Source organism: Pelobates fuscus, chromosome 4, assembly GCF_036172605.1.
Source record: "Pelobates fuscus isolate aPelFus1 chromosome 4, aPelFus1.pri, whole genome shotgun sequence".
NCBI lineage: Eukaryota > Metazoa > Chordata > Amphibia > Anura > Pelobatidae > Pelobates > Pelobates fuscus.
The window spans coordinates 330,600,686-330,628,637 of record NC_086320.1 but is presented as its reverse complement, the minus strand read 5'-3'; the positions used below and the strand labels follow the sequence as shown (position 1 = coordinate 330,628,637).

Sequence of the window (27,952 nt, the reverse complement as noted above, 5' to 3'; positions counted from 1 at the left end):
GGGAGGGTTTTAGGGATGAATTCCCAGATGTAGAGCTCCTTAGCCCTGAATATCTACATGTGGTGAAGGAGGCAAGAGGATAGTAGTGTTTTTAATTTAATTTTATTTCAGGCAGCTGCTTCTCTGAAAATGCTCCATCAGGCTACACACTCTAGCAAGAAGGGGTGGTGCTCTCCAAGTTGGAATTAGTTGCCGTGGAATTTCTGCGCATTCTGTTATCAGTTAGGCAATGTGGGGAAATCACATTACATAGTGGGCTCTTCAAAATGTGCTTGTTTCCAGATATGGCTTCATTGAGATACCAGAATGCAATGTAATGGAGTGCTATGGCACTGGGGTTCTTTCTACCTCCACCATGTTAAAGTTGTTTATGTTAATTCTGTGGTTCAATCCCCCCAATGATTATGCGAATAGGGCTAACAACAAGTAATTTTATTAAATGTGCTTGAATAAGCTAGGTAAGTTGTTAGATAAGTGCGCTCAGTGCTAGATATCTTACAAAGTAAAAAGATGGATGAGGACTCAACTTGCAAGTATGTTTTAACATGTAAATATGATAGATGATGACTATGGGTGATAATATGAAAGACAGCATATATAAACACAAAATAAATTTGATCGATGAGTCTGATGTCTGCTTAGGGATTCAAACAGCATATGTTTCATGATATAATATAATTGGCTAAATGTTATAATGATTACACCTAACCTATGAAAGTCAGTGCATAATAACAGAACTGTAATTTTACATGTAAAGATGCTATGTTGCCTACAGGATAAGTTCACAGAGTATTGTTCTAGCAACAACAACAAAATTATCAGCAAGTGCAATTATTGTTTTAGTTATTCTACAGCAATTACAAGTGTTTTGTCATTGACACACCATTTCAAATATGCTATATTTTGTGCAATAATTTCATTTCAATGAGTAAGAGTGTGTGTGTGTTTGTTTGTGTGTGTTTGTGTGTGTGTGTGTGTGTGTGTGTGTTAGTGTTTAGCTTTCAAAATCAGTAAGAAAACATCATGTGCCAATTCACTCGTGTATCAACCACCAAGTGTTGTCTTCAAAGGTAGCAGGACATGACCTGGATGATAATTATATGGCAATGCAGCAAGACTAACATTCTTTGCTAGAAGAGAGAATTGGTGAGAAATTAGGGGATATTATAGAAAGGTTAGGTCAGCCCAGAGCATCTTTATCATCTAAGCAGACATATTATTTTCTAAGTTTACATTTGTGTTTTATGTTACTATTCTTTACAAAATTGTAATCATGCCTGCCAATTTTCCCTGCCTACCTCCCGAGGCTGAGATGGAGGTAAGTAGGAAACAGAACAGGCCATCAATGTGGTGAGTCTGACAGTCGAGGCCCCCTTAAGCAGACAATGGACAGAGAGCTTCTGAGGCACTCTGTAAATGGTCCTAGTTCCCAGTGCCTTCCTGCATTTTGAAATTTGCCAGCAGATTTTAAAATATGGGACAGAACCCCAGGACTTGGTTTTCCTGGAACAGTACCCCATAATGCAGGATTGTCCTGGCAAATTCAGGACTGTTGGCACCAATGCTGTAATGAATCAGAAAAAAAAAACATATTGAAAACCTAGAAGAACAGACCAGAGTGTTTACTATCTGCTGAGGGAATTGCATGATAGGTTACAGTCATGAGTTAAATTTATTTTCACCTCCTGTCCTGCTGTAATAACTCTCAGTTTTGACAGACGATTTACCAGCACCTCCAAACCTGTCTCTCTGCTTCTCTCTGCAATGTCTGTTCTTTTCTAAGCATATGCTGACCAAACATCCCATTAGTTATAGTCTTAAATAATAAGATGGAAAAATAAACAAGGATGGATATATCACAAAGAACATATCATTTTGATATTTCACACATTTTTATTGATTTAAGACGGCAGAATGCCTCCAGAAACATATTGTGTGTTATCATGGGAATTCATATGCACAGCTTAAATATTTTTTTTTCTCTCTCTAATGCCCTTTTCCTGTTTGTGAGTTCATGTCAGTGAACTTGAGAGTTGGTTTTGATGTGCTTTTAAGAAAACTATATAAGATAAACCAATAAAATGCTGGAAGGTGTCTTAAATACGTGGAAGCCAACAACAGATCAAGAAACCCAATATATATCTCATTGTTAATTTGAACCATGATAATTATGCATAAACATATAACATTTTTTTTAATTCTTTTTTCAAAATAATGAATTTGGGTTAGTGCATTGTATGGTTTCTTCCTTGTATATCAAGTTGGCATTTACATGCACAACATCATCTCCTGTGATAGTAGGAGCAATGATTATATGCCCTACAGTTGATATGCCCTGCACCATATGATAAACCTGTGCACATATTTCTATTACCGTAGTTAAAGAAATCATAGTATACACTTTGTGTATATGATGTTACACATGCCTTGACAAAAACTCCAAAGCAATAAAGTAGCAGATTTTGCACACAAAAAATAAAATAAAAAAATATCCAAATATCCAAAAAATAAAAAAAAGACTTTATATTATGCAAATAAAAACATCTTTGGTTATTTACTCAGAATATGCTTCCTAAAATACTATGGAAGTTATGCATAATGTAATTTACTTGGAGTTACTAACCCCAGACCGTCAGGAAGATGCCTTCACATTTAGGTTCCCAAATTGCAGAAAACAAATTGAAGAGTCCAACATTGTGCTGTAAGCAGAGATTATTTAGCTATAAAGTTAACCTGACAATGGTTTGACCCCTGGGAGGTCTATGCCAAAACATGTGGATAGTTTAATTTGTTATCTACCGTAGAAGTTAATCCTTGCACAAACAAATAAAACCAAAGATCTCGAATATGGTATATAGTAATGTATACCTCCAGACTGTCCAGGATCCAGCAGAAAAGCTCCAATTTGGGACCACTGTCATTTGAGGTGTCCTTAAAAAGTGCAGTGTGACCCTATCAGTGAGCACATCCATAGATAGTTACTCAAGAACATCTATAGTGCCATGCCCATGCTCAGGTGCCCGGCTAGCTGATTAGCAATTTAAATCTATATAGACATACTGGATACCGAATTTACCGAAAAACTTTACACCAAAGCCAGAGCTGGCCAGGCATCCATTCCAAGATAGGCAGAATAAATAATGGTTCAAGCTTGATAAAGAACTTGAAATGTTGCTGCTTGTGACCCAATAAAGCTGCTATTTCTGTTTTATCGGAGTGCAAGAACCATTATTTATTTAGCAATTTAAAATGTGTCACCATGCTGTCACACTTACATAAGGACAATGCCACCCATGTATTATCGACATGCCCCGCAACACAGAATGTTTCATTATCACACTCCATACAGCAGGCTCATCTAGAGATCCTATAACATAAATCTTAAAATGGTCACTATATAAAGGCACATTATCCCAGCTTAGCCTAAACGTGTTATAGTCTGCCTGATATATTGCAATTTGACATAATAAGTCTACTTGGGTTATTGAACAGAAACCACTTGTTATCAACCCACAAGCTGAAAACACTATATGGTTTCTTCTTTTAAAGTATTGCTTCAGACCCTTGAGGATTATATTAAACATTTTTACAAGATCTCTTGTGATTTAGAGTTTAGAGTTGGGATAACGTGAAGCCTTTTTATTAAAATGACTATGACTCATTTATTATACATCTTGTCATAAAAGTATTACTCATCTTAGCAGTTCATAACTCTTTAAAATACCATCCATCTTTGCTTTTCCTCACATGGCTTTGTTTCTTTTAACATCATTAAACAAATTACAAAACAATGAACATAAAAAGGAAATGACTGATTTGTCTGTGGCATTTAACAAGTTAAAATGAATACTTCCAAAGTACTAGTTACTAAAATGATTGTACTGCTTATGATGAATTGAGAGAATGTTTTACTAGTAAACTGTGTGAATGCTACACATAACTTACGTAAGCATATTGGAAGATATTCTATACTTATACAGTAGTAACAAGAATTAAACTTTTACTTAGTAAATATTAAAGTTTAGATGAAGTCTAAAACATTTCAGGCATTTTTGATCATCCTGTTTTTTCCCCCTGTTTTGATCACTTCATTGTATTTGGAATTCAAATAAAGCATGAATAATTATTAACATTTTTTTTTAGTGGATTTCCGAACCTGAATCAGTACTAATTGAGATTCAACAGGATCCAACTGTGTTCATTATTTCTGAAATTTTCTACATGCCATGGATGGTAGGGTGGGAGTTAAATATATTTCATAATCCAGTGGACATTTGTGCCTAAGGGAAGGGTTTATAATAGAGCAGTTTTTCCTGAATTAGAAACATAGAAACATAGAATGTGACGGCAGATAAGAACCATTCGGCCCATCTAGTCTGCCCAATGGTCTAGAAAATTGTTAACCTTCACACTACCATTGTTATATTTGATTGTTTATTAAACAGATTTATATGTAACTGGTAATAGATTCGGACTAACTGCCTAGGGTCTGGGCTCATATAAAGGCCTAGGCCTGGGGTTCCAGTTCTAGCTGTGAGGGTGCCCTGCTTGAACTGGCAGAGAGATCAGAAGCACTACCTTGAACCCCATCACTTCATTGTTGGAACATTTTAGTCTACAACAATATCAGGTGTAGACCACTTTAAGATCTCCTTTGCCGTCCCCCAGTATTTCTCGCTGATTCAGAGTGCCACAGCTCGTGCTCTGAATCCTGAACAGAGTTCCAGAACTCCAGAACCCTGAGGACGCTGTTAATGTGATATTGGTACAGAACCCAATGCTACCCCATCAGATCACCAGCTCATCCTACACTGGACCATTATGGATAATGCATATAACTTAATTAAAATGTATACAGATACTTTCAAACACAACAGTCAGTCACACACATTTAATACTCCATGCACATACAGCTCTCAGCACACAACAATCAGCCGCTACTCACAATCTCACACACAAAACACACCATTCATAAAAAAAGACACAAGGCTCTATGATGCGGCCCAAACCTGGAACTTGCATAGGGCCCGGGGCAATCAAACCACTCTCTGATTTCTACATTTCAACAGATGTGCTAATTTTGAGTGTAAATTGATAGTCAGACAAAAAATAAGTAAACAAATTATACACATTTATGCGTATTGGGATTTTTCATTAAAAAAAATTTAAATATTGGAGTAATGAAAAAATAATTTACATGATCTTTAAATCATTTACAAAAGCTATGCAAACTATATTGCACAAATTCAAATAGGTTCTGAAATATTAGTATTTAATCAGAACTACAATTTTTCTCACAACAGTAAGTATGTGAGAAAAATAGATAAATGCAAAAAGTCAAATACCCTGCTTGCAAGTATTGGCAAGGATCCTGATAAAAATGTAAACAGATTGTAAAATGTCTCCATTTGAGCATAACTCCCACATACAGTATATTTAAATCATGTATTTCTCAAATAAAGATATTTAGAAAGTTTTTTTTTTTTTTAACATTCTATGTAAGAGATACTATTCACTCCTCCTCCTTCCCTGGCTGAAGGAACTATTTAAACTTGGAAACTCCCTTTACTACGCGGAATTAGAGAGAGAAGCAGGTGACAGGATCCAGTCCTTCTGTCCTGGTTCTGTTCCCTTCAAAAACACAAATGTCTTGCAAACATCAATAGATAAAAAAGCAATACAGATTTATTGCGTTCCCACAGCAAGCTAAACAATGATTCAGCTTACAATAGAAAACCACAACAACAATGTGCAAAACACAAAGTGAAAGTGCACCCTCCAAAAGCAATACAAGTATATAATCAAAGAGTTAATACTTATATACGGACATAACGCAGATGGCAAGCGAATATTGGCAGTGCCTAAAAAAGAACAATATAGAACATAGTGTATACTGTAGGATAAAGGTGAATGGTGTATAATAAATGGGTACACTCACAAATTCCAAAGCCGTGTCAGGCTCTGTATAGTAAGCCCAATGGTGCCTGTGCAATAGGTCTTTCTCAAGTTCAAATTGAAAAGTGCAATTAAAGATTAAATACTAAAGGGTATTAATTAATCATGTGGTGAATTAATGGATCAAATGATCAATCAATAGCAACAAAGATCAGTGAAACACTTATTTACAAAGTATCATGTGGCGGCCCAGTTGCCAGTTTTAAACATTTAGCAGACATGCCCCTGTAAAAAATCTCCAGTCTACTAATATGAGGGCTTTACTCAGCACCTTAGGACTTTATTTTGTATTTTTACCTTTTTACTTTTTTAATGTGACAACTGGCTAGAAAGAACTGGCCAGCTCCCATATAATTAACCCTTGTGCTGCAGAGAGTTTTTAACTATTTGCTCACTGGCTGCTGGCATTGTCATGTTTTTTCAAAGCTGCTATTCCTAAGGGCTCTTGACCAATCTTGGCTATTGTATACTTGCAATAATGCACATGTGTTGTGCTATTGCTTGTTTTTTATTTTATTTTTAATAAATTGGATGTTATATCTCTACTGATTGTTTCTTTTTTATTAAGAATCTCCAGATTGAACTATTAAAGTGACTGTGGCGCCCTGTTTTTCTAATATTATACTCAGTTTTGTCTTTTTTTTTTGTTGCTGCGGTTGGGAGTGACCTCTAGACAGTGGCTTGCCTTCACTTGGTTTCCTTGTCACTTTCTCCAGCCACCTATCTATTGTCTCTTTAATTCACAATCTGGCTGCCGACAGTCAGAGAAACTATAAACATGTTGTGATATCTCTTTACTATTATATGCCTCTCTGGGTTTCTTCTTATAATGCAGGTTGTTGTTTCTCAGATCATTCAGTACTGTCAGTGGCTCAGCTGTGTGCATACATTTGATAAGGAAGTATTTTTCTGGAGTGAGGGGGTGTGGCTAAGAAGGCAGACTAATTTATCATTCTGCAAAAACATTTAATTCTTTTTTATGCAAAAACTATACATATTTGAGCATGCAAAAAAATAAAATAAAAAATAAAGCATATTAGTGAAGGCAACATCTATCTAATGCATTAAAGTTGTATTGGTGCCTGTGGTGGACGTTTAAAAGTAAGTTTCACATAACACTCATGATGTATACTATTTTTACACTCACAGTTTTACATAATACTATCATCCCTTTTATATTTTACTTTATCTATTTTTTTTCTTTTATCTTAGCATCATTCTTCATAGAACGTCCACACATCTAGTAGTGAAATTTGATTTGTTTCAAATTGAGTCTTTTTCGTTATATGCAAACAATGCCATAGTATCTTATTCCCAGTTAGCAACAGTATCTTTCTACATTTGTACTAATTACAGTACTATGGTACTGTATAGAGTTTATGAATAATTTAAGAAAAGTGCTGATAACTGTTTGGTGTGTGTGTGTGTGTATATATATATATATATATATATATATATATATATATATATATATATATATATATATATATATATATATATGGAACATGGGGGGGTGGTTGTTTATTATATATATATATATATATATATATATATATATATATATATATATATATATATATATATATATTGTATGTAATATGTATCATATTAATTCACCCTAAAGGTAGTGCTTAGCTTCAAAAGTTCAGTTTTAATCATTCATAGACTGGAAATGAAATGTGAAGATTAAAATGTTCAAAGCAAATTATACTTACATTCTGCATACGTTTGAAGCTGAGAAAATTCTGCAGGGCTGAGATTGACCCATTTTTCTTGGTTAGTCATTATGGTCATAGAGATTCCAGTTACAGCGAGGACAAATGTGACACTTTGATGGTACTAATAATTAAAATGATTTCCTTTCCGTTCCCGAGGGTCTTCAGTTTAAAATGTAGGGATAATTAACAGAGATGAAATCTTCTATGAAGTCATTGTATATTTTAACATTCTGTAATAGAGAGAAAATATAATGAAATTTTGACAAAAAGGTTTGCAACAATACATGTGTCATTTTATGTGACAGTGTATTTTTATTTTTACCAAATCAGAATGAAAACATTTCATTGTGTTTTAAAAAAAATGCCCACTGACATTAGATAGATAGATAGATAGATATGGATGGATGGATGGATGGGCAGAAAGACAGACAGAAAGGCATTTTGCACAACAATGCACCTATACGTGTGCCTAAAAAAGTCTAGACCATTCTTAAAGAATTAATAAATCCCTGATTAATATGTAAACCCCCAATGAAAACACACAGACATTTAATTATACATTTTTAATTGGGGATATATCTAAAACAGCTTGAAAAAGTTGTAGACGGACAATCGCTACCTATGAGCCAGGGGAACCATTTGACATTTTGTTCGGTTGTGAACTTCCAAAAGTGACCGATCGCTACCACTATTTCTCTGGAACTGAGCGCTATTTGGACAACTTGGGCGCTCAGATTCAGGCTATCCAGGGAGATAAGACCTTTGGTGGTTCAGATATATATTATGTATTTTTTTTTTATAATTTTTGTTTTATAATTTGTAACTCTAGTGTCTGGGAGATAATTAGTTCAAGCAAAGTACACTAATTTATCTCCCAGACACAGAGACTCCAGGGCATGTTGTGGGAGTGTTTGGGGTGTGTTTTACAATCATTTTGCTTGAGACACTAAGCTTGGGGTCTGTGTATATAAGTGGGCCATTTGGCCGGAATAAAACATTATAGTTGTACCCTTCATTAAGTCTCTACTGATGTTTGGGTATGCGAACGGCGAACTGCTTTATTTTCCCCATGACCTTAGGACTTTGGGAGAGTACGAATCAGCGTACTATGTGAACGGGCTATAATCACTTATGGCTCTAGCCTTTCGGGAGTATACGAACGAACGGAGTCCGTTACAATAACTATAGTAACAGCTACATACTTGCAAGACAGACTGCAATTAAAATTTATGGAGAAAACCCTTTACAAATTATGGAATGTATTAAGGTCTAACATAGGCACATCAAGGTGTTTGGATGCAAAGCTTATGTCTATACAATTAGTGAAAAATGTTCAAGTTGAAGGATAGTTTCATAGAAAACTACAATTATCATTGTAAAATATTTTGAATCCTGCATCCAAAGTTTAATATAGTCACAATAAGAAGTGTACCCTTCATTAAAAGCCCAAAAAAGAAAAATGTCTTCAGAATTGAGAAGGAACTCTGCGTGCTGATCCAACAAGAAATCCATGACCAAAATTAAACAAGTCGTAACAAGAACTAAAATATATCATTAATAAATTGAATACTGATGAAACAGCAGAACTCCCTTGAAGAAATAGTAGTCCAAGATGACGACTGGAATTATCTATTCATTCAAAGATAGGAAACGCAATTCGGGCAGTCAAAAAGGGGCAAGGAAATATGGTGCTTTGACTTTGCTGACATGTAAAAATGTCAACACCATTGTCAGGCCTCACGGCCACACAATATCAGGCATTTGTGCAGTACTAATTCTGATTATTATATAAGTGAAGTAAAGAAAAATAGGAAGTGAGAGAACTTAACATTTTATGATTGATTGTACATTTTGTCCTTTTGCTATCAATACAAAAATATGGAATGTATCCAAAATGGTTAACACTGACAGAGGGTGAGCTACTTGGTGTTGAATCAGATGTAAAAGACATACTATTCATTTTGCTATTCTAAGGCTAAATGGGTATGGTTTTTAATAAAGGTTAGTGATGGTGGAGACAGTGGTGATAGAGGTGTCAGTATTTCTCATGGCCAAGGTGTTCAAACTCTATGAAACTATGTCATTACTACTGATAGGGGGTTAAGCAACAGGACTTGCCCTACCCTTACTCAATTTTGTCTGGGGATTATTATGTTACATTGTTTCCTTGTCCTGTGGTGGTTCTTGTTCTTGAGAGTGTGTTTATACTATGTATTGGATTTACTGTTTTCTGACCTTGGCTTGTTTGACCAATTTTGCTCTCTGTTATCCTAGACCTCGGTCTGACTATCGATTCTGTGTATCTCTGTTATCCTAGACTTCAGCCTGTCTCTTGTTTATTCTCTGTCTGCTTGCAGACATTTCTTTTATGTTCCTTAGGCACTAGCCTGGCCACTCTAAGGACCCTAATGTTTTACTTCACTGTTTCCTTTAGGTTTGCGTGTTAGGGTATCTCCATTCCTGACACAGTGGATAGCAGTGCAACATTGCACTAGAAAAAAACAACAGTATCACAGTTGAATGGAACAGGCTATCTCTGCCATTTGAAGTTTGTGTGAGTGCCAATGCGGGAGTAGCTGAGGAACTTTTTCTTACTTTGCTTGCTTTTTTTACTAAACAACACACTCACACACCAAATAAAAAATAATTTTCTTTCTACAAACAGTTATCAAAAAAAAAAAACAACTACAACCACCAAACCTTTTACAACTATATTGGTAACCTAGTCTCACACTAGGATCAATGACAAAATGGCAGTCTCATATCTACCACTCAAGTGCCTGTAGCAGTAGCTAGTTAGATACAGCAGCAAGCTAAACCTAGTCACACACTAGAATCAATGACACAGACTATCTCCCACTCTCACATAGTCACAGCAAGGCTAAAATACACAGTATCGCTGCTGGCCTGTCTCCCTCAGTAGCTGTAGTCAAAGTGTCTGGATTTTTTTACTGCTCCTCCTTTTTCTGCTATGTCAGTCAGTTTTTACTTGATCTGTAAATCCACAGTTACTGGAAGTCCCCTAACCATTACCAACGTTTTTTCCACCTTGATGAAAAAGGAGGTATAGCCCACATTATCGGGCAGATCTCGTGTCCATCATGGCAAACTAAGCTGCTTATTTGCCCCCACCAAAAAAAGAGCCTTTTTTAGATTGCATCCTCTTTTTTTTTCTGGTGCTAGGAATGGCATTCCAAATCAGTAATGAAAATGAGCATGTTCACAATTGGGCGAGCTGATTCCCCAAAGACTCTGGTGTATGGCAGCCTTGAAATTGGAATTTTGACCTGGTCACGTGAACCGCCCCATTTCTGCGGAATTGCAGTTCATCTGGAAATTAATCTCTGAGTCTACAAATTACAAATAATAGCAACTAGATTTGTGCTTGATGATAAAAGAAAATTGTTTCAGTGGATTTGGGTTTTGTTCATGTGGTGTTTTAGTTCTGACAAATTTCATCCATAAACAAACCAAAATGGTGCAACAATGTGCCTATCAGTTTACTGCAAAAAATATATAATGTACATAAAATAAATATAGAAGAAATAACCAACAGAAGAGAAAAACCTTTGGAGCAGTGAAAAAATTACATATTTTATATTATTGTCACGATATAACTACCCAACATGCAATGTGTAACTCAGCATGGATAATACAATAAAATATTACGGGTCCTTAGAGTGGCTGGGCTTTACATATATGGACATAGAATGATCAAGCCAGCGATAATGTAATCCAGAAACCAAGAGACAGTAGCCCGGTCAAGGGTAACAGAAGACAGAGTAGTCAAGTGCAGCCAAGTGTTGCCTAGTCAAAACCAGAATAAACAAAACCCAAAAGCCAATTTATAATGTGGTATCTTAGGTGAATAGCCACACCCCCAAAAAGTCAGGGACAGTTAGAAATTACACAAGTCAGTGTATTTTCATGAAAACATCAACCCTCCAGCCTCTTGCGTCCATGTGTTTGCCAGGAGGTGACCACAGAGAGGTAGCGTGACAATTAGATATTTTTTATTTGCATTCATGATAGATAGATAGATAGATAGATAGATAGACAGACAGACATTCTTACTGATTTTTATGTACCAGTTAATGTGTTTCTATAATTCTGTGATTTCTTATTCTATTACAAAAACACAAAACATGTGTATTCCAATGGTCCTATTAAATTATGTCTAAATGTAATGGGCTGTCAACTAAATGCAAGCTTGTAATCAAGCTATTGATTAATTGAGCTGTTATATGGCCTTTAATTAGAGATATGACGCCAGCAAAGCAATCTGTAAAAATTTCACATTTTGAAACCTAGATGGACACATGGCTAAATAGGCACACCAGCTTCAAAAAGCTAAACACAATCTGGAATATTTTGCTCCAGCAACAGTACAATGCTGTGAATGAAATGATAGCATCAAATTGTTCTGAAGACAAAATCCAGGGATTGCTTTCAAATATATATACTTGGGTGAATTATTAGCTAAAAAAAAAAAAGATTTTTAGACATACTGAATGGACAAAACCTCAAATAGCTTGCCCTTCAGGGTACCCCCTCTCAGGTCTCATACATGTTTTAGCTCACTTGTATCATTACAAAGAGAACCTCAGACTAATCCCACCTACAAGGGCAGTCCCCACTGTGCCTAGGGGTTATGAGCTACATGTCACTGACGATGCCCAAAAAAGGTCAAAATGAGCATGAGCATCTTTTGTGCAGACAAAGCCTGCCAACATTGGGATCGCAATAAGCCCTCTGGGTAGAAACTGTTTGATATATGACAGGCTAAGTATTTCCCTGTAGTGGCACTGAAGTGCAAGCTATTTGAGCTGTTGTCCTTTTTCAGTGTTTGCATATCTCCTGTTTGTTTTTCGGTGGAGCATTATTGGGTTCTGAGACCACGCAGAGCCACATACAAAATTATGTTAACTTCTTTACACATTATTTTTATTAAAAATTCACATTTTGAGAAACATAATTTTAACAATATAAAAAAAAATATAACAATGAAAAACAACTGAATTATGAATAAAAATAATATATAAAACAAAAAGGGGGAAGGGGAAGAAATAATAGAAAAGGGGGTAGGGAATTCCAACCATAGTTACATAAGTTATAATTATCAGATTTGTACAAAATAGCATATAGTACAGAGTATATTAAAACCATTTATAGAGAGATAAATAAGTAGCAAGAGAGATTAGAACAGAAAACAGCTCAATTTTTTGTCTTCATATATTTAGCACATATATATATATATATATATATATATATATATATATATATATATATATTGATACTCGTGTTTCAGGGCACGTGGAGCTTCTCACACCACAAAGCCAGCTCATACTTTGTAGTTATTAATGGAATCCTGTAGTGCCAGGAATACAAAGCCGGTTTCCTGGCACTATAGGCTCCTGGAGTGCCCCCCTCCCTTGTGCTCCACCTTTAGCCACTTACCTGAATCCAGTGCTGATGTCCCTTTGGCATGGGGTCATGCTCCGCCCGCACTCCTTCCCCGCCGATGTCAGCCGGCGGGGGAGATCTAATGCGCATGCGCAGGCACGGCCCTGCGTGCATTAGACCTCCCCATAGGAAAGCATTATTCAAAGGTTTCCTATGGGGGAAATCTGATGCTAGAGGTCCGTGATGACGTCCAGTTTTAGATAACGGACCAAAAGTTCGTTTGGATTCCAGATTCATTTGGATTCCAGAACCCTCTAGTTGCTGTTTGTTTTGCAATGTTTACATTGCACTAAGTGGAAAAAGGTCACAGCACCCAGACTACTTGAATGAGCTGAAGTGGTCTGGGTACCTACAGTGTCCCTTTAAGTGCTAAAAGCAGCACTTCTTTAATAGATGAGATGGTAGCTGACTTCCATTAACAAGTTTAATTCTGAAACAGTAATGCACACTTTTTAATATATGGTCTATAGGAAATTTAGATAAAACCTTTGTCATATGTGGTGATCCTAAAACCATGATAAGTCTATCTGGGGGCATTTTTTTTTCCTGAAACAGGTCTGTATACATTATCTTGTTGAACAGTGGTTATGGTGCCAGGAGTGCCCTACCTTCCTACTGTAAGCAGTCAAATCATTTTAGAGAGGTTTGACTTTTTACATAGGGTCCACTAAGGGCTGCTAACTGCCTCCACTACTTCAGTCAGAGAGCTGGAAACTTCTAAACAGGAGATTTTGTTAGCTTTCCTGAGCTAAGCCTTGCAGTGCACAGCTAGCTCTCAACCAATGAGCTAAACTCTGAACTGCTAGGCTTAAGTCAGGGAGAGTGCCCGAAACTCCCTTTCTGAAGTAGTGAAAGCAGGAAGATGCACCTGTCAGTGAGTATCTGCTTGTATATGCTTTGTATATTTGTGTACGTCAGTATGTACTTGTGTGATTGTGTGGCATTGTATATCTGTTTGTATATGTGTGTGGTAGTGTGTATGGCAGTATGCATCTGTGTAATTGTGTGGCAGTGTTTATCTGTATGTGTATCTTTGTCTGGTATTGTATATCTGTTATAAATCTGTTTGTATAGAGCGACGCACTTGCACCGCATAGTAGACTGGCATGTTCCGAAGACTAGCAAGAAATGGATACATATGGAACAAGCTCAGACGGAAAGGAAAATACCAGCGGCAATATGGTTGAGCGGTCACCTGAGGAACCCATGGACCTGGTCTAATTCATTCATCGGGGCAACGTTGAAGATCTGGCACCTCATCAGCACCAAACTCTCCTTAACCACGAAACCGGGACCGCTGACCCCAATCACCTAGAACCCCGAAGTAGCAGGAGGACTCACACCGTGGGATGTCAGGACGTTTGGAACGACGGATCAACCTTACATGCAACAGTGGTGCACAGGGGATGCGCTGAAACCGCTACCGGAACATATACAGGACAGAACCCCGACGTGCATAGAAAGACTTTATTATCTCCAGATTAAAGCATACTACATGTCCCACAATGGTAGGCGCCTGTTCCACAGGTCGCTAACACAGTTTGAGGAAATCTGCCAAGCCAGAGCGCACATAGCCAGAGGCATCTCTATGATCTACGCGTTACTCCAAGCCGCAGCTCGACCCGAACCAGCAAGATCTATGGCAAGATGGGAAGAAGCCACCGGCGTCTCACTTACAGAGCCACAGTGGATGAAAATCCACATACTGACAAACCAAAGCGCAATGAGCTCCAAACAGCAGGAACTCAATTACAAGCTGCTGACCGGTGGTACAGGACGCCTGAGAGGATACACAGAATGAACCCGGACGCACCCAACACCTGCTGGAGATGTGGAGAAGAGACAGGATCCGACATTCATGTATGGTGGACATGTAGAAAAATAGTCCCGTTCTGGAACCAAGTCCATGCCCAGATCAAGAACATCCTAGACACCGATCTCCAACTTCAACCACTCCAGATGCTCCTCCATCACACGCAGATGCCCATATCGAGATATAAAAAGTTGCTCACAAAACACCTCTTAAACGCAGCCAAACTACTTATCCCAACCAACTGGCGGACCGTGCGGACACCCACCATCCAACGATGGATGGACAAGGTAGAGGAAATCCACGGGATGGAGACCCTCACAGCAACCCTGAGGGGAACAGTGGACAAATACATGCAGACTTGGACCCCATGGATGGATTTCATATCACACAGCAGGACGTGAGACTATCGGTCCCCGTGTGTGGCCGGGGGCGTGGGGGGTGGGACGGCAAAGGAGAAACACGGAGCGGGGGGGCGCGTGGTGGGTCAAGGAGGACGTAAGGGCTCGCCCTTTCCATACTGCCCCCCCGGCCCTCCCCCAACTTCAATCGGGCTTTCCTCTTCCCTTTTTTTTTTCTCCCTCTCCTACATCCCCTCCTCTCTCACCTTTCTTTCTTTCTCCCCCCATATATGTTGGCCCGAGTGGACGGGACCTGCACGGGAACAGGGGCTGAGGGAATGCCCAAGGGCTCCCGAACCACAAAACAAATAATCAAGCGGTCGACCCAAAACACACAAACACAACAAGGGACACCCACAGGCTGGTGAAGGGAGGCAAAATGGGTCCAATCGCCCACACAACCGACAAGACAGAGTTTGAAGATACAGACAGAACATAAATGCAAAAGAAGGTACCCCTGGCACAGAAGGCAGGAACAGACAGGCACGACCACGAGAGATAACTCGTCCCTATCCCAGGACCAGGGACTATCCTAAGACAAAAGAAGTTAGAATAGGAGAAGCTTTAATACACGCCAACAGGCCCCGAGAAACACATAGTTACAGGGGGTAACCCCCTGCTGAAATAGCACATACTAAGGCCGAACAGAATATGGGCAGACAGCTAGCTAACCAACCTGGTGTTCCACAATCTCACAATACAGGCTATAACACTCCAGCAAAGAATAAATAATATTTCAAAATCAGCAGCGCAGAAGAGAATGGCATGCTCCGGTACCAGTAATGATGACCAGCTGCACAACGTGTAAATAGCATAGCACTTAAACAATGTTAGCCACAAATGTTTAGAAATGTAAAATTGGGAAGTTATATGTTCCAACGTTTTACTTTGACATATTGACCAAATTGATATGTAACCAATAAGCTCAGTATCTTGTACGAATACTTAAATATGAAAATAAAGATTGTAAAAAATAAATAAAAAATAAATCTGTTTGTATATGTGTGTGGCAGTGTGTCTGTGTGGCAGAGCTTATCTATTTTAATATGTGTTTTTAATCGTGGATCTGTGAGTGTTTCCATATGAGTGAGTTTGAGAATGTGAGCATGTATGAAGGTGAGTGTGTTTGTGCATGTATGCCTCTGTATGAGTACAGTGTCTGCATGAGGGATGGGGGAAGGAGGGTGGGCGATCTGACATCCTGTCTAGTGCCATGGGCAATCTTAAGCAGACTCTGACTGTAAGGAAAGAATATGATTTATTTAGTAACTGGGGAGAAATATTAGAAACAAAAAAGTGGCACATATTTTGCTCTTTTTTTCTCATTTCATCATTCTTTAAAATAAAAAATAAATATTCATTCTAAAACTTGAAAGTGTTAACCCCTTAAGGACTGAGCCAAATGTACACGTTGTGAACAAAACAAAACGTAAACAAAACCTGGCATTTGCGCTACATGTCTGTCCAACCGTAATTCACCTCTTTCATATTAAATGCAGCCTTATTATATATCATTTTATTCAGGGGAAACCGGACTTTCATTTAATATCAAATATGTAGCTATGAAGCATAATTTAATATAAAAACAATGGGAGAAAATAAGACTTTTTTTTATTTTTTTAGTTCTACATGACATTTTAACTGTCAATGTCATAATACTGTTTGCTTTTACTGCAATAAAATACACATATTTGTATTCAGCAAAGTCTCACGTGTAAAACAGTACCCCCTATGTACAGGTTTTATGGTGTTTTGGGAAGTTACAGGGTCAAATATAGCACATTACATTTGAAATTGAAATTCGCCAGATTGGTTACGTTGCCTTTGAGACTGTATAGTAGCCCAGGAATTAAATTTACACCCATAATGGCATACCATTTGCAATAGTAGACAACCCAAGGTATTGCAAATGGGGTATGTCCAGTCTTTTGTTAGTAGCCATTTGGTCACAAACACTGGCCAAAGTTAGCGTTAGTATTTGTTTGTGTGTGAAAAATGCAAAAAAACGCCAATTTTGGCCAGTGTTTGTGACTAAGTGGCTACTAAAAAAGACTGGACATACCACATTTGCAATACCTTGGGTTGTCTACTATTGCAAATGGTATGCCATCATAGGGCTAATTTTCATTCTTGGGCTACCATAGGGTCTCAAAGGCAGCGTAACCAATCTGGCGAATTTTTATGTGAAAAAAATGAAACACAAGCCTTATATTTGACGCTGTAACTTTTGAAAACACCATAAAACCTGTACATGATGGGTATTGTTGTACACGGGAGACTTCGCTGAACACAAATATTTGTGTTTCAAAACAGTAAAAAGTATCACAGCAATAATATTGTCCGTGTAAGTGCTGTTTGTGCGTGAAAAATGCAAAAAACTTCACTTTTACTGGTGATATCATCGTTGTAATACATTTTACTGTTTTGAAACACTAATATTTGTGTTCAGTGAAGTCTCCCGAGTAAAACAGTACACCCCATGTACAGGTGTTATAGTGTCTTGGAAAGTTATAGGGTTAAATATAGTGCTAGCAAATTAAATTCCCTATACTTTCGGCATGGGTTGTCAGGCAGGTCCCGCTAATTGTAATTAATTAAGATACCTAATTATGTAAAAATATTACATAAATATATATGTAGAATTAATATATGTATATATATTCGTGTATATATATGTATATGTATATATATATATATATATATATATATATATATATATATATAATTTTTTTTAATATTTTTATTTATATATAGGTATATATTTAGTGATATATACGTATATATGTATGTATATAGATATATATATATTATTTCATTCTACGTGTATTTTGATATAAATATATATATATATATTAATATCACAATACAGTTAGAACAAAATAACACACATCTATATATTTTTTAGATATTTATTTTTAATTATTTTTTTAATTTTATTTTTTGACGTATTTATATATTTTTTTATATTATATATAAATATATATATAACAAGAATTATATATATATATATATTTAATCAGTATCAGTCTACGTGTAATTTGATATTAATATATATATATATATATATATATATATATATATATATATATATATATATATATATATATATATATATATATATATATATATATATATATATATATATATATAGTAAAATACACCTAGACAGTGTATGTGTGTGTATGCATATGTGTATTTATATACTTAGATCATATTTATATAATATATATATATATATATATATATATATATGATCTAAGTATATATATATATATATATATATATTTTTTTTTTTTTTTTTACACTTATTTTACTTTTTTTTTTTAATCTTTTATTTTATTTCCAGCCAGCAGGGGGACTAACTGTCATTACAGTTAGTCCCCCTGCTGGCAATGCACCAGGCAGCTAACCCGGCCATGTGATTGTGAGGTCCTCGCAAGGACCTCACTCTCACATGGCCGGGAGGGCTGCAGGAGGACGGACATGATGCGGGGGGCTCCCTGGGAGTCCCCCCAACTGCGATCGCCGGCATGGGATCGCCGGCGACCGGGTAAGTAAGAAAAAAACGGAGGGCGTACTATTACGTCCTGCAGCGTTTAGAGCCGTAATAGTACGCCCTCTGGTTTTAAGGGGTTAAACAAAGAGGATTAAACATAAAATTGTTTTGTTTAAAATCCTTATCTCCAAACTTTTGCCATATAAGGTGATTATAAAAAAAAATGAAAAATAACTATATAAACTGAAGATTTATCAGTTCTTCTCAGCAAGAACAATTATTGCAGAGTTTTACGGATACATATTCCCTACTGTTTTTTTACTTTAAAGTCCGAATTACCAGCTGTGATCCATTACCGCCTCCTGTTACAGAAAGTGTCTTTTAAATTAGATGTAGCCACATTTTATGGTTGCACCAAGTAATAAATTACACAAGCTGCAACAATCATATCAAAATGATATGGTGACACTATATATTGATATATACCATAACAATTTATACATTGTACTATCCACGTTGCTAGCAAAAGGGATAACATTGTATTAACTATCGATTATTTAAAGGGACACTGCACTGCATTTTTTTCTAAAATCTTAAAACAGTTTGCAAAATCTGCATTTCTCCTGTCTGCAGCCTTTATAAGTCCTCCTCTTCTAACACATTGTTCTTAATGCAGCTCAATGAGAAGTCTTTGCAAAGCAGGTGCTCTGGGCAATTCCCGCCTCTTGAGCTTGGCTCCACTGAGCTAACAAAACCAGGAAGTAAAAAGACCTGTTGTCTGATTGAAAGCCAAGAAGGTGTAACCAAGTTAATTTATAAAAGTGTCAATTTTTATTGAAATCTGCACTTTTTGCACATTGATAAAAGAGGATACACTCATCACACAGCAAGCTTTTCCTGCAAACTAAAGTGCTTTAGAGGTTTAGAATGTCCCTTTAAGCTTGTACCTGGCATAGTGATATTTGAATATACCTGCCAATATGTTGAGCAAGACTTGTTTACACTCCTTGACACTCACAGCTCAATCTAAGAATGTTCAGGACAGGTCCGTGCTCTATTATGGGTTTCACCTGTGATGTAGGATGCACACATCTCAATATGACATTTAAATATTCAAGCTAAACACACTTTGCTTCATGTTCATGAATTTGTACTATATCAGTGAGTTGGTTTAAAGGGATAATATAGACATCTGACACTTTTCTATCGTGACTAGCTTTAGGTACACTATTGGCAGCAAAATAATTTATATGTCGCAAATACGTTGGATGCACTCTCAAAGTTCTTTCTAACACTGCAGAACACATGCCTGGTTCAAGAACAATTTATTGTGGATTTACTTGTAGGGAAATTATAAAACAACTTTTGCTTAATGAAGCAGCTGTTGTGTATAGATCATTCCTGCAGTCTCACTGCTCACATTTCTGACATTTAAGAGTTAAATCACTTTTCTGTCAAGGCAGCCCTAGCCACAACTCCCTTGCATGTGACTGACACAATAGCGTACATGAAAAAATGGTTTCAATTTCAATTAGATTTTAACTTACTTTTGAAGTTTTTATCTCCAGATCAGTAAATTGAATTTTAATCACACACAGAAACCTCCTGCAGTGTTTAGGAGGCAATTAACAGAGCAGGAGATACATTCCAATTTGAACAGACTGTGCAATAAAGATAGTTTTAGCATGAGATCTCTCTTTACAGGAAGTATTTTTGGAAGGCTGCCCAAGTCACATACAGGGAGGTGTGACCATGGCTGTATAAACAAAGCGATTTAACTGCAGGGCATGGTCTATACACCAAAACTGCTTTATTAAGCTTAAGTTGTTTTGGTGCAAATCCAACTAAAATCCACCTCTAATAGGAGGTAGTGTGTAATACAACAAAGTGCCTCAGTGACAAGCAGCTCTACACTTAACGTGGGATACCCCTATTCCCACAATAAATTCTAACATGCCAAAATATGGTATAAAATATATCTATTATTGGAGCGCTATATGGGTACAACCTGTGCAGGGGTTTTTACTAACCCCACAAATTTGGTAATATGGTGAACGTCAAATACATAAAAGACAAAAAAAAGAGGAACAAAAATAGTGCAGATGTTGTAAATGTCACAATAGATTATAGATGAGGCTAAAAAACCACTCACATGTAGTGGAGCCTATAAATTATTGGATCTGTAAGATCTGTTAGTCCACCCATTGTACAGCGCTATGGAATCTGATGGCGCTATATAAATAATAAAATAATAATAATAATAATAATAATAATAATAATGAACTTTTCTGCTCTTAAGGCAGCATCACACCACTTCCTCTGTAACATGTCCTCCAAAGTTGTTTTGGTGCCTAATGTCCCTATAAGTATATCCACAATACATTGCTCTTGAACGCAAATTTGTATTTTGCAGTACCAGAAAGAACTTTGAGAGTGCATCCAACATATTAAATAAGCAAAGCAAAAATAAATTGTATAATTGTGCACCTAGTTGTAGGCTACATGGAATGCAATACAATCCATATATTTGATCGGCTTCCTGACTATTTTCTTAAAGAATGAACACATAAATTAAACAATTTAACTTGTGTATTTTTTTCTAGGCACCACCAACCGTAATCTATAAATATAAGTATTAACTATTTATCCCACGTTCCAAATAAAAGTCACACATTTTCAGTAATACCTCGGTAGCTAAAGGGTTAATGCAAACCAGCACTCTTGTGAAACAAAAACAGTTCTATAAACTACACAAAACAAAGATATGTTTAAAATTAAACTGCATTATTAAAAAGAAAAAGATATATATATTTTAATGTCAAAAGACTTATACAGTAAATGTTTCTAAACAAAATAAAATGCAGTCAATCTATATGGCACTCGGTAGTTTGGCCAAAACAACATTTGAAATATTCTCTCAATTTAGTACCTGTAAGAACCCTGTAAAATACCATAGAAACTAGAGTGGATTTATTCCCTTTAATAGAAGGTGTTCTATATATGATAGATTAATACTTCTTCGCAAGTGGACAAAAAAAATGAAATAAATCATTGCTATGTTGCCTTCAAGCACATATTTGTTAGGAAAGCAGCTTTTTTACATGAAATTGAGGAATAAAACACAACACCATCGACCAGTGCATGGTGCTTTAGAGACATTATAGCAAAACTGATTGCATTCGTTAATTTGGTATGTTTTACCTGTTATGGATTATATATTTGGTCTCAGCACTCCCCAGTTTTGCTCAAGAAGTCTTGTAAAACTTGATAGTAAAGAGGCAAAGGTACAATTCACAAGAAAAATATCTGCTCTCTTTTTAAAGGAACATTCCAAGCACCATAACCACTACATCCTGCTGTAGGTATCATGCTGACCGGACTGGCCTGGTGCCATTCCAGAATGGTTTAACAAGTTACTTGGATTTAGCTGGGTGCCTGTCGCTACCTTCAATGCTGCCAGAAGCTCCTGTTGCCACTGACGTAAGTCTGGCTATTCATGGACATGCTCATTGGCTTAGAACGCCATCTAAGTGCTCTAATTGACTGCATAGCCTGACATCTCAGTGTCTGGAGTTTCTGGCAGTAGGGGAGGTAGGATCCAGGTAAGTAGTAAAACTGTTGTGGTTTTCTACTTACTCTAGAAAGGTGCAAGAACACTCCTGGCAACATAACCACAATGGGTTGCTTAGAGTGTTCCATTAATTCCTCTTGTTTGTAGCAGATTTCTAGGGTATCTCTGCACTGCCTTTTGAATGGCCAGAAATCTTCTCAAGGAATCCGCAAGAGGATTTAGCTCCACACACAGGCAAAAAAAAAAAGGTTGGGGGTTAAAATAAAGACACCCAAAAAAGTTGCACGGGGCTACTCAGTCTGAATTACGCAAAACCATTCGCTGCTGTATGGGGCCACCCGGACTGCAAAATCCAGTCATTGTTCATAGTTTTTTACGTCTGGATTTTGCAGTTCAGGCCCGAACCAAATGCTTCACATCCAGGCTCAGAGGCTTGAAATCTTGGTACTGGTTTAAACAAATGGAATTACAGTAAGATACTGTTGGCACTGTTGCTAAATTATGTGCCCCACTCATGGACATTGGGTGGAGGACTATAAGATAAGCTATGGGGGGTTGACAGATCACTGTCCATCCTATTGTCCTCACCAGTGGCAGGTGGGTGGAAGCTATTTCATAAAATAAACAGGGAGGGGATTCTTCTGTCCCTGAGTACCTGTGGTCTGTGTGTGGGTTCTGTTATATTGTTCAGGGTGGAGGACCACCGACTGGTGATGTGTGGGGCCCTAAATAATTATATTCAGGGGGAGGGCTCTTCTTCACCCAAGTAGGGTTCCACACAGACATAGCGGGAAAAGCCATTATATATGATTTCCCACTCTATTACAAAGCTAGGGAAATTTGCTAGGGAAGTGTGTGTAACTCAATTGAATATTGGAGATTGTTTAGAACTATGGGAACATAATATAATATGCTTACTATTGGATAATATTGTTTAGCAGTGATTACTTTATAATAACTACTGAGAATTATTTCACGGCATACATGTTTAATATGTACACTATTATCCAGTATTGATAAAAGATCCTTAGATATTGGATTATATATTTTCAAAATGTTTTTATTTATCGTATATACTCGAGTATAAGCCGACCCGAATATAAGCCGAGGCCCCTAATTTTACCCCAAAAAACTGGGAAAACTTATTGACTCGAGTATAAGACTAGGGTGGGAAATGCAGCAGCTACTGGTACATTTCTAAATAAAATTAGATCCTAAAAAAATTATATTAACTGAATATTTATTTACAGTGTGTGTCTATAATGAATGCAGTGTGTGTGTATGCAGTGTGTGTGTATGCAGTGTGTGTATGAGTGCAGTGTGTATATAATGAATGGAGTGCAGTGTGTGTATATGAGTGCAGTGTGTGTGTATGAGTGCAGTGTGTGTACAATGAATGCAGTGCATTGTGTGTATGAGTGCAGTGCGTATGCAGTGTGTGTATGAATGCAGTGTGTATGTATGAGTGCAGTGTGTATGTATGAGTGCAGTGTGTGTGTGTGTGTTAGTGCAGTGTGTGTGTGTTAGTGCAGTGTGTGTGAGTGCAGTGTGTGTGTATGAATGCAGTGTGTATATAATGAATGCAGTGCAGTGTGTGTGTATGAGTGCAGTGTGTGTGTGTATGAGTACAGTGTGTGTGTATGAGTGCAGGGTGTATGCAGTGTGTGTATATGAGTGCAGTGTGTATGTATGAGTGCAGTGTGTGTGAATGCAGTGTGTATGAATGCAGTGTGTATGAATGCAGTGTGTATATAATGAATGCAGTGCAGTGTGTGTATGAATGCAGTTTGTGTATGTGTGAGTGCAGTGTGTGTATGTGTGAGTGCAGTGTGTGTGTGTGTGCAGTGTGTGCAGTGTGTGCAGTGTGTGTGTGTGTGAGTGCAGAGCATTGGTGGGGGGTGGGCATTTTATTAATTATTATTTAATTATTATTTTAATATTTTTTTTAATGTTATTATTTTTTTTTAGGTAACTATTTTTTTTATTTTATTATTAATTGTATTATTTTTTTATGTTATTATTTTAATATTTTTTTTCTTATTATTATTTGTTTTATTATTAATATTTTTTCGTCCCCCCTCCCTGCTTGTTAGCTGGCCAGGGAGGGGGGCTCTCACTCCCTGGTGGTCCAGTGGATGGGCTGTAGGAGGGGGCTGTCAGGAAGCTGTAACTTACCTTCACAGCAGCTCCTGTCAGCTCCCTTCTCTCTTCTCCGGTGCGTGCAGCTCCCAGGTCAGCTCCCTCTGCAACTCTCGCGGCCGCGCAGAGCGTTGCCACGGTAACCCGTGGCAACGCTCTGACCCCGCAGCTCTCGCGAGAGTTGCAGAGGGAGCTGACCTGGGAGCTGCACACACCGGAGAAGAGAGAAGGGAGCTGACAGGAGCTGCTGTGAAGGTAAGTTACAGCTTCCTGCCAACCCCCGGTCCTTGTCTGTATTATGGCAATGTAAATTGCCATAATACAGACAACTGACTCGAGTATAAGACGAGTGGGGGGTTTTCAGCACAAAAAATGTGCTGAAAAACTCGTCTTATACTCGAGTATATACGGTATATATTGTTTCACTTTAAGAATCAGGCTTTATTGTATTATAGTCTGATTATACAGTATGAATAACGTTTTCTAGTACAAGTTAATCACAAGAAATATGAGAAAATTTAATTGTTATGAGGTTACTAATATTATTTTCTTTTTAGTATATTAATACATTGCTCTATGTTGACTTTAATGATTATTTAACAACATTGAAGTAGAACGAAGGTGGAACGCAGGTGGACGCAGATGGAACGCATGTGGAACGCGGAAGTACAGAATAACATACACTTCCGGTTCCGGCTATCCGGACGTGCCAAATTTGATTTCGGCGATATGATAAGGATGACAAACAGCTGAGCAGTTTCCCTGTGGGACTAATCAAGTGATAGATAACTGACACCACCCACGGAACCACCAATAGACACAGGGATTAGCCCTATTTAAAGGGGACTTGGGGATGGGGGGAATAGGATGTATTTTTACATGCTGTAACTGGTATATTGATTTTATTTATAATTGCGGTCCCTGATGAAGATCTTCGCAGAACAAAACGCGTAGGACCATACTGTTTTTTCTTATATTATATTTTATATTGATGGTGCTTATTCGCCTTTTATCAATAAAAAATCATCGTTTTTTCCTACCATTACCTGAAGTCCTGAACATTATTGAGAAACTTCACAAGGAACCAAGGGATTACCAGCCCCCCATTTCATCGGGGGAGGCACCCTATGAGCGATATATTCTTCACAATTCTGTGAGTGCATCTATGTATAGCGCATGACTGAGTGTGTTAACTGTACTTCACTATTTGTATTTTTATGTTCCTTTTAGATTTACTTTCATCCGTATCCCAGATTTTTGTGTTTTTGGTTGTCTACAACTCTTTTAGAGACTGTTTCCAGTTTTATTTTGACCTTTATTTAAATTCACTTTGAATTCTCACTTTAGTGAATGACTCTGGCCAATATATTTTATCTAAGTCACATCTGACCACAAAACCCTTTCCCATATTTTAGCCAAGTCATTCTCATATTTTAGCAAACTCCAGACATTTCACAAGGCTGGATTTGAGTAATAGTCACCCTCGTCACCCTCATATATAGGCCAGTTTTATGCCGAGCCCTGGAAATTGTTGTCTGGCACACATTTACTCAACTCTACTCAACCACTGACCTATGTAGCTCTTTTATAGGAACTGATGGCCTCTACTTGAATTCCCTTACAAGTATACTCATTGCTTGGCCTCTAACAGGGTTATTTACAAAAGTGAGAAATCAAAGTAAATTTCAATTTTAATTTTAAAATTGCTTAACTGGAAAAATTATTTTAGTCAATTATTTTGGTCAGCTATGCTTTCACTTTGGCTACTGTGGCCTAAATATGAAATTCACTTTGCTTTCTCCCTTATGTGAATTACTCTGTTAATACGTTGTGTATCCATATAGTGTGATGTAGACTCCAAATCCAGACATTTGATAGAACAGTACTAATTGGGATTTCTAAATACTTTAATATTACTTTGTACCTTTTTCTTAATGATTCCTAATGTAGTATGAGCACTCTATCTATTAACAATGTTCAATGTCACAGATTTCCTTCAGATCTCTAACCTGATCTGGAACAGGAGTTTTATCCAAAGAAAAATGTCTTACAAGTAGAGGCCATTTGTTGGGTAATTGTATTGTCACAGGGCATTTTTTTTCAGCTGTGTAAACATGGAACGTCCAAAGCAATGGGGTTGAATATTTAGGCAAGCTGTATATTGTTTATTTTGTCAAAATATTTTCAGCATAAAACCAGTCACTAGAGATGTCCTGAACAGTTCGCCGGGAACTGTTTCGCCGGCGAACATAGCTTGTTTGCGGTCGCCGCGGCGGGCGAACATATGCGATGTTCGGTCCGCCCCCTATTCATCATGGAGGTGGGAGGGTCTGGGAGGGAGGGTCTGCTGCTGATTGGCTAGAATGTGTCTGCTGACTGTGAGGTACAGGGTCAAAGTTTACTCAATGATGACAAATAGGGGGCGGACCGAACATCGCATATGTTTGCCCGCAGTGGCGACCGCGAACAAGCTATATTCGCCAGCGAACAGTTCCCGGCGAACTGTTCGGGACATCTCTACCAGTCACCTTAAGACAAATATTTTCGAGGACACATTACTTCACATAATTATCATGGAGAACACAAGTTAAATACATAGTCTGTTTTACAGTAAAAAGTAAGAATCAATTAAGGCTCTAAATAATTTTGCAAGGCATTACATTTTTTTCCATTTTGGTATACTTGCCCGATTGATATTAGTTTACGTTTTCTGCTAGAGTGATATTTTCCCTTCAACACTCTCTAGATCAGTGGTAGGCAACCTTTAGCACTCCAGATGTTTTGGACTACACTTCTCTTGATGCTTTGCCAGCATTATAGCTGTAATAGCATTATGGGAGATGTAGTCCAACACACAGTGCCAAAAGTATAGTAAGCTTAGTTATACAATTACTAAAACTATTAAATTTTTTCCACATTCTGTTTTTGCTTCCAAACATAAGACATATTTAAGTGACCAGCAGATATTTTGTACAGGTTTGCAACATGTCGCAATTCTGAATTACACCTGTCTAAAGGAACTGTGCTGGCCCAGTTGTCCCAGTTGGAAATTTCAGGTTGGCTACACCTAATGTTCTGACATAAACAAGTGTGGAGTGAAAAGTCTTGCTGGCAGCATTTAACTGGCAGATGGCAAAGAATGAAATGAAAAAAATCGAATTAGCATTCCAGGGCTCCAAATAAACTGGGATTCAGCCACATGGCTTACTCCCAATTCCCAATAAAATGTTTGGTGGAAAATAGATTAAATGAATGGGATTGCCGTGGCCCTTTACTACCCAGGAGGACATGATTTTTGGTGATGCAGTAAGATGTGGGTCAATTTTAAGATTGTGGCATAGGGGGTTTACTCCTGCACAGGAATTTGCTAGACTTAAACGTAAAAAAAAAAAATAGTTT

General features: G+C 37.3%; 1 protein-coding gene across 3 annotated transcripts in view; it reads right to left on the bottom strand.

Moving 5' to 3' along the window:
- The window catches only part of DGKB (diacylglycerol kinase beta), a 567,171-nt gene that overhangs the window by 428,217 nt on the left and 111,002 nt on the right, over positions 1–27,952 (bottom strand). For all 3 annotated transcript variants that reach the window (XM_063452403.1, XM_063452402.1, XM_063452404.1), the window contains exon 2: positions 7,671–7,903. In XM_063452403.1, coding sequence (XP_063308473.1) covers positions 7,671–7,749 — 79 coding nt within the window. In that variant the 5' untranslated portion in view covers positions 7,750–7,903. The remainder of the gene's footprint in view (positions 1–7,670; positions 7,904–27,952) is intronic.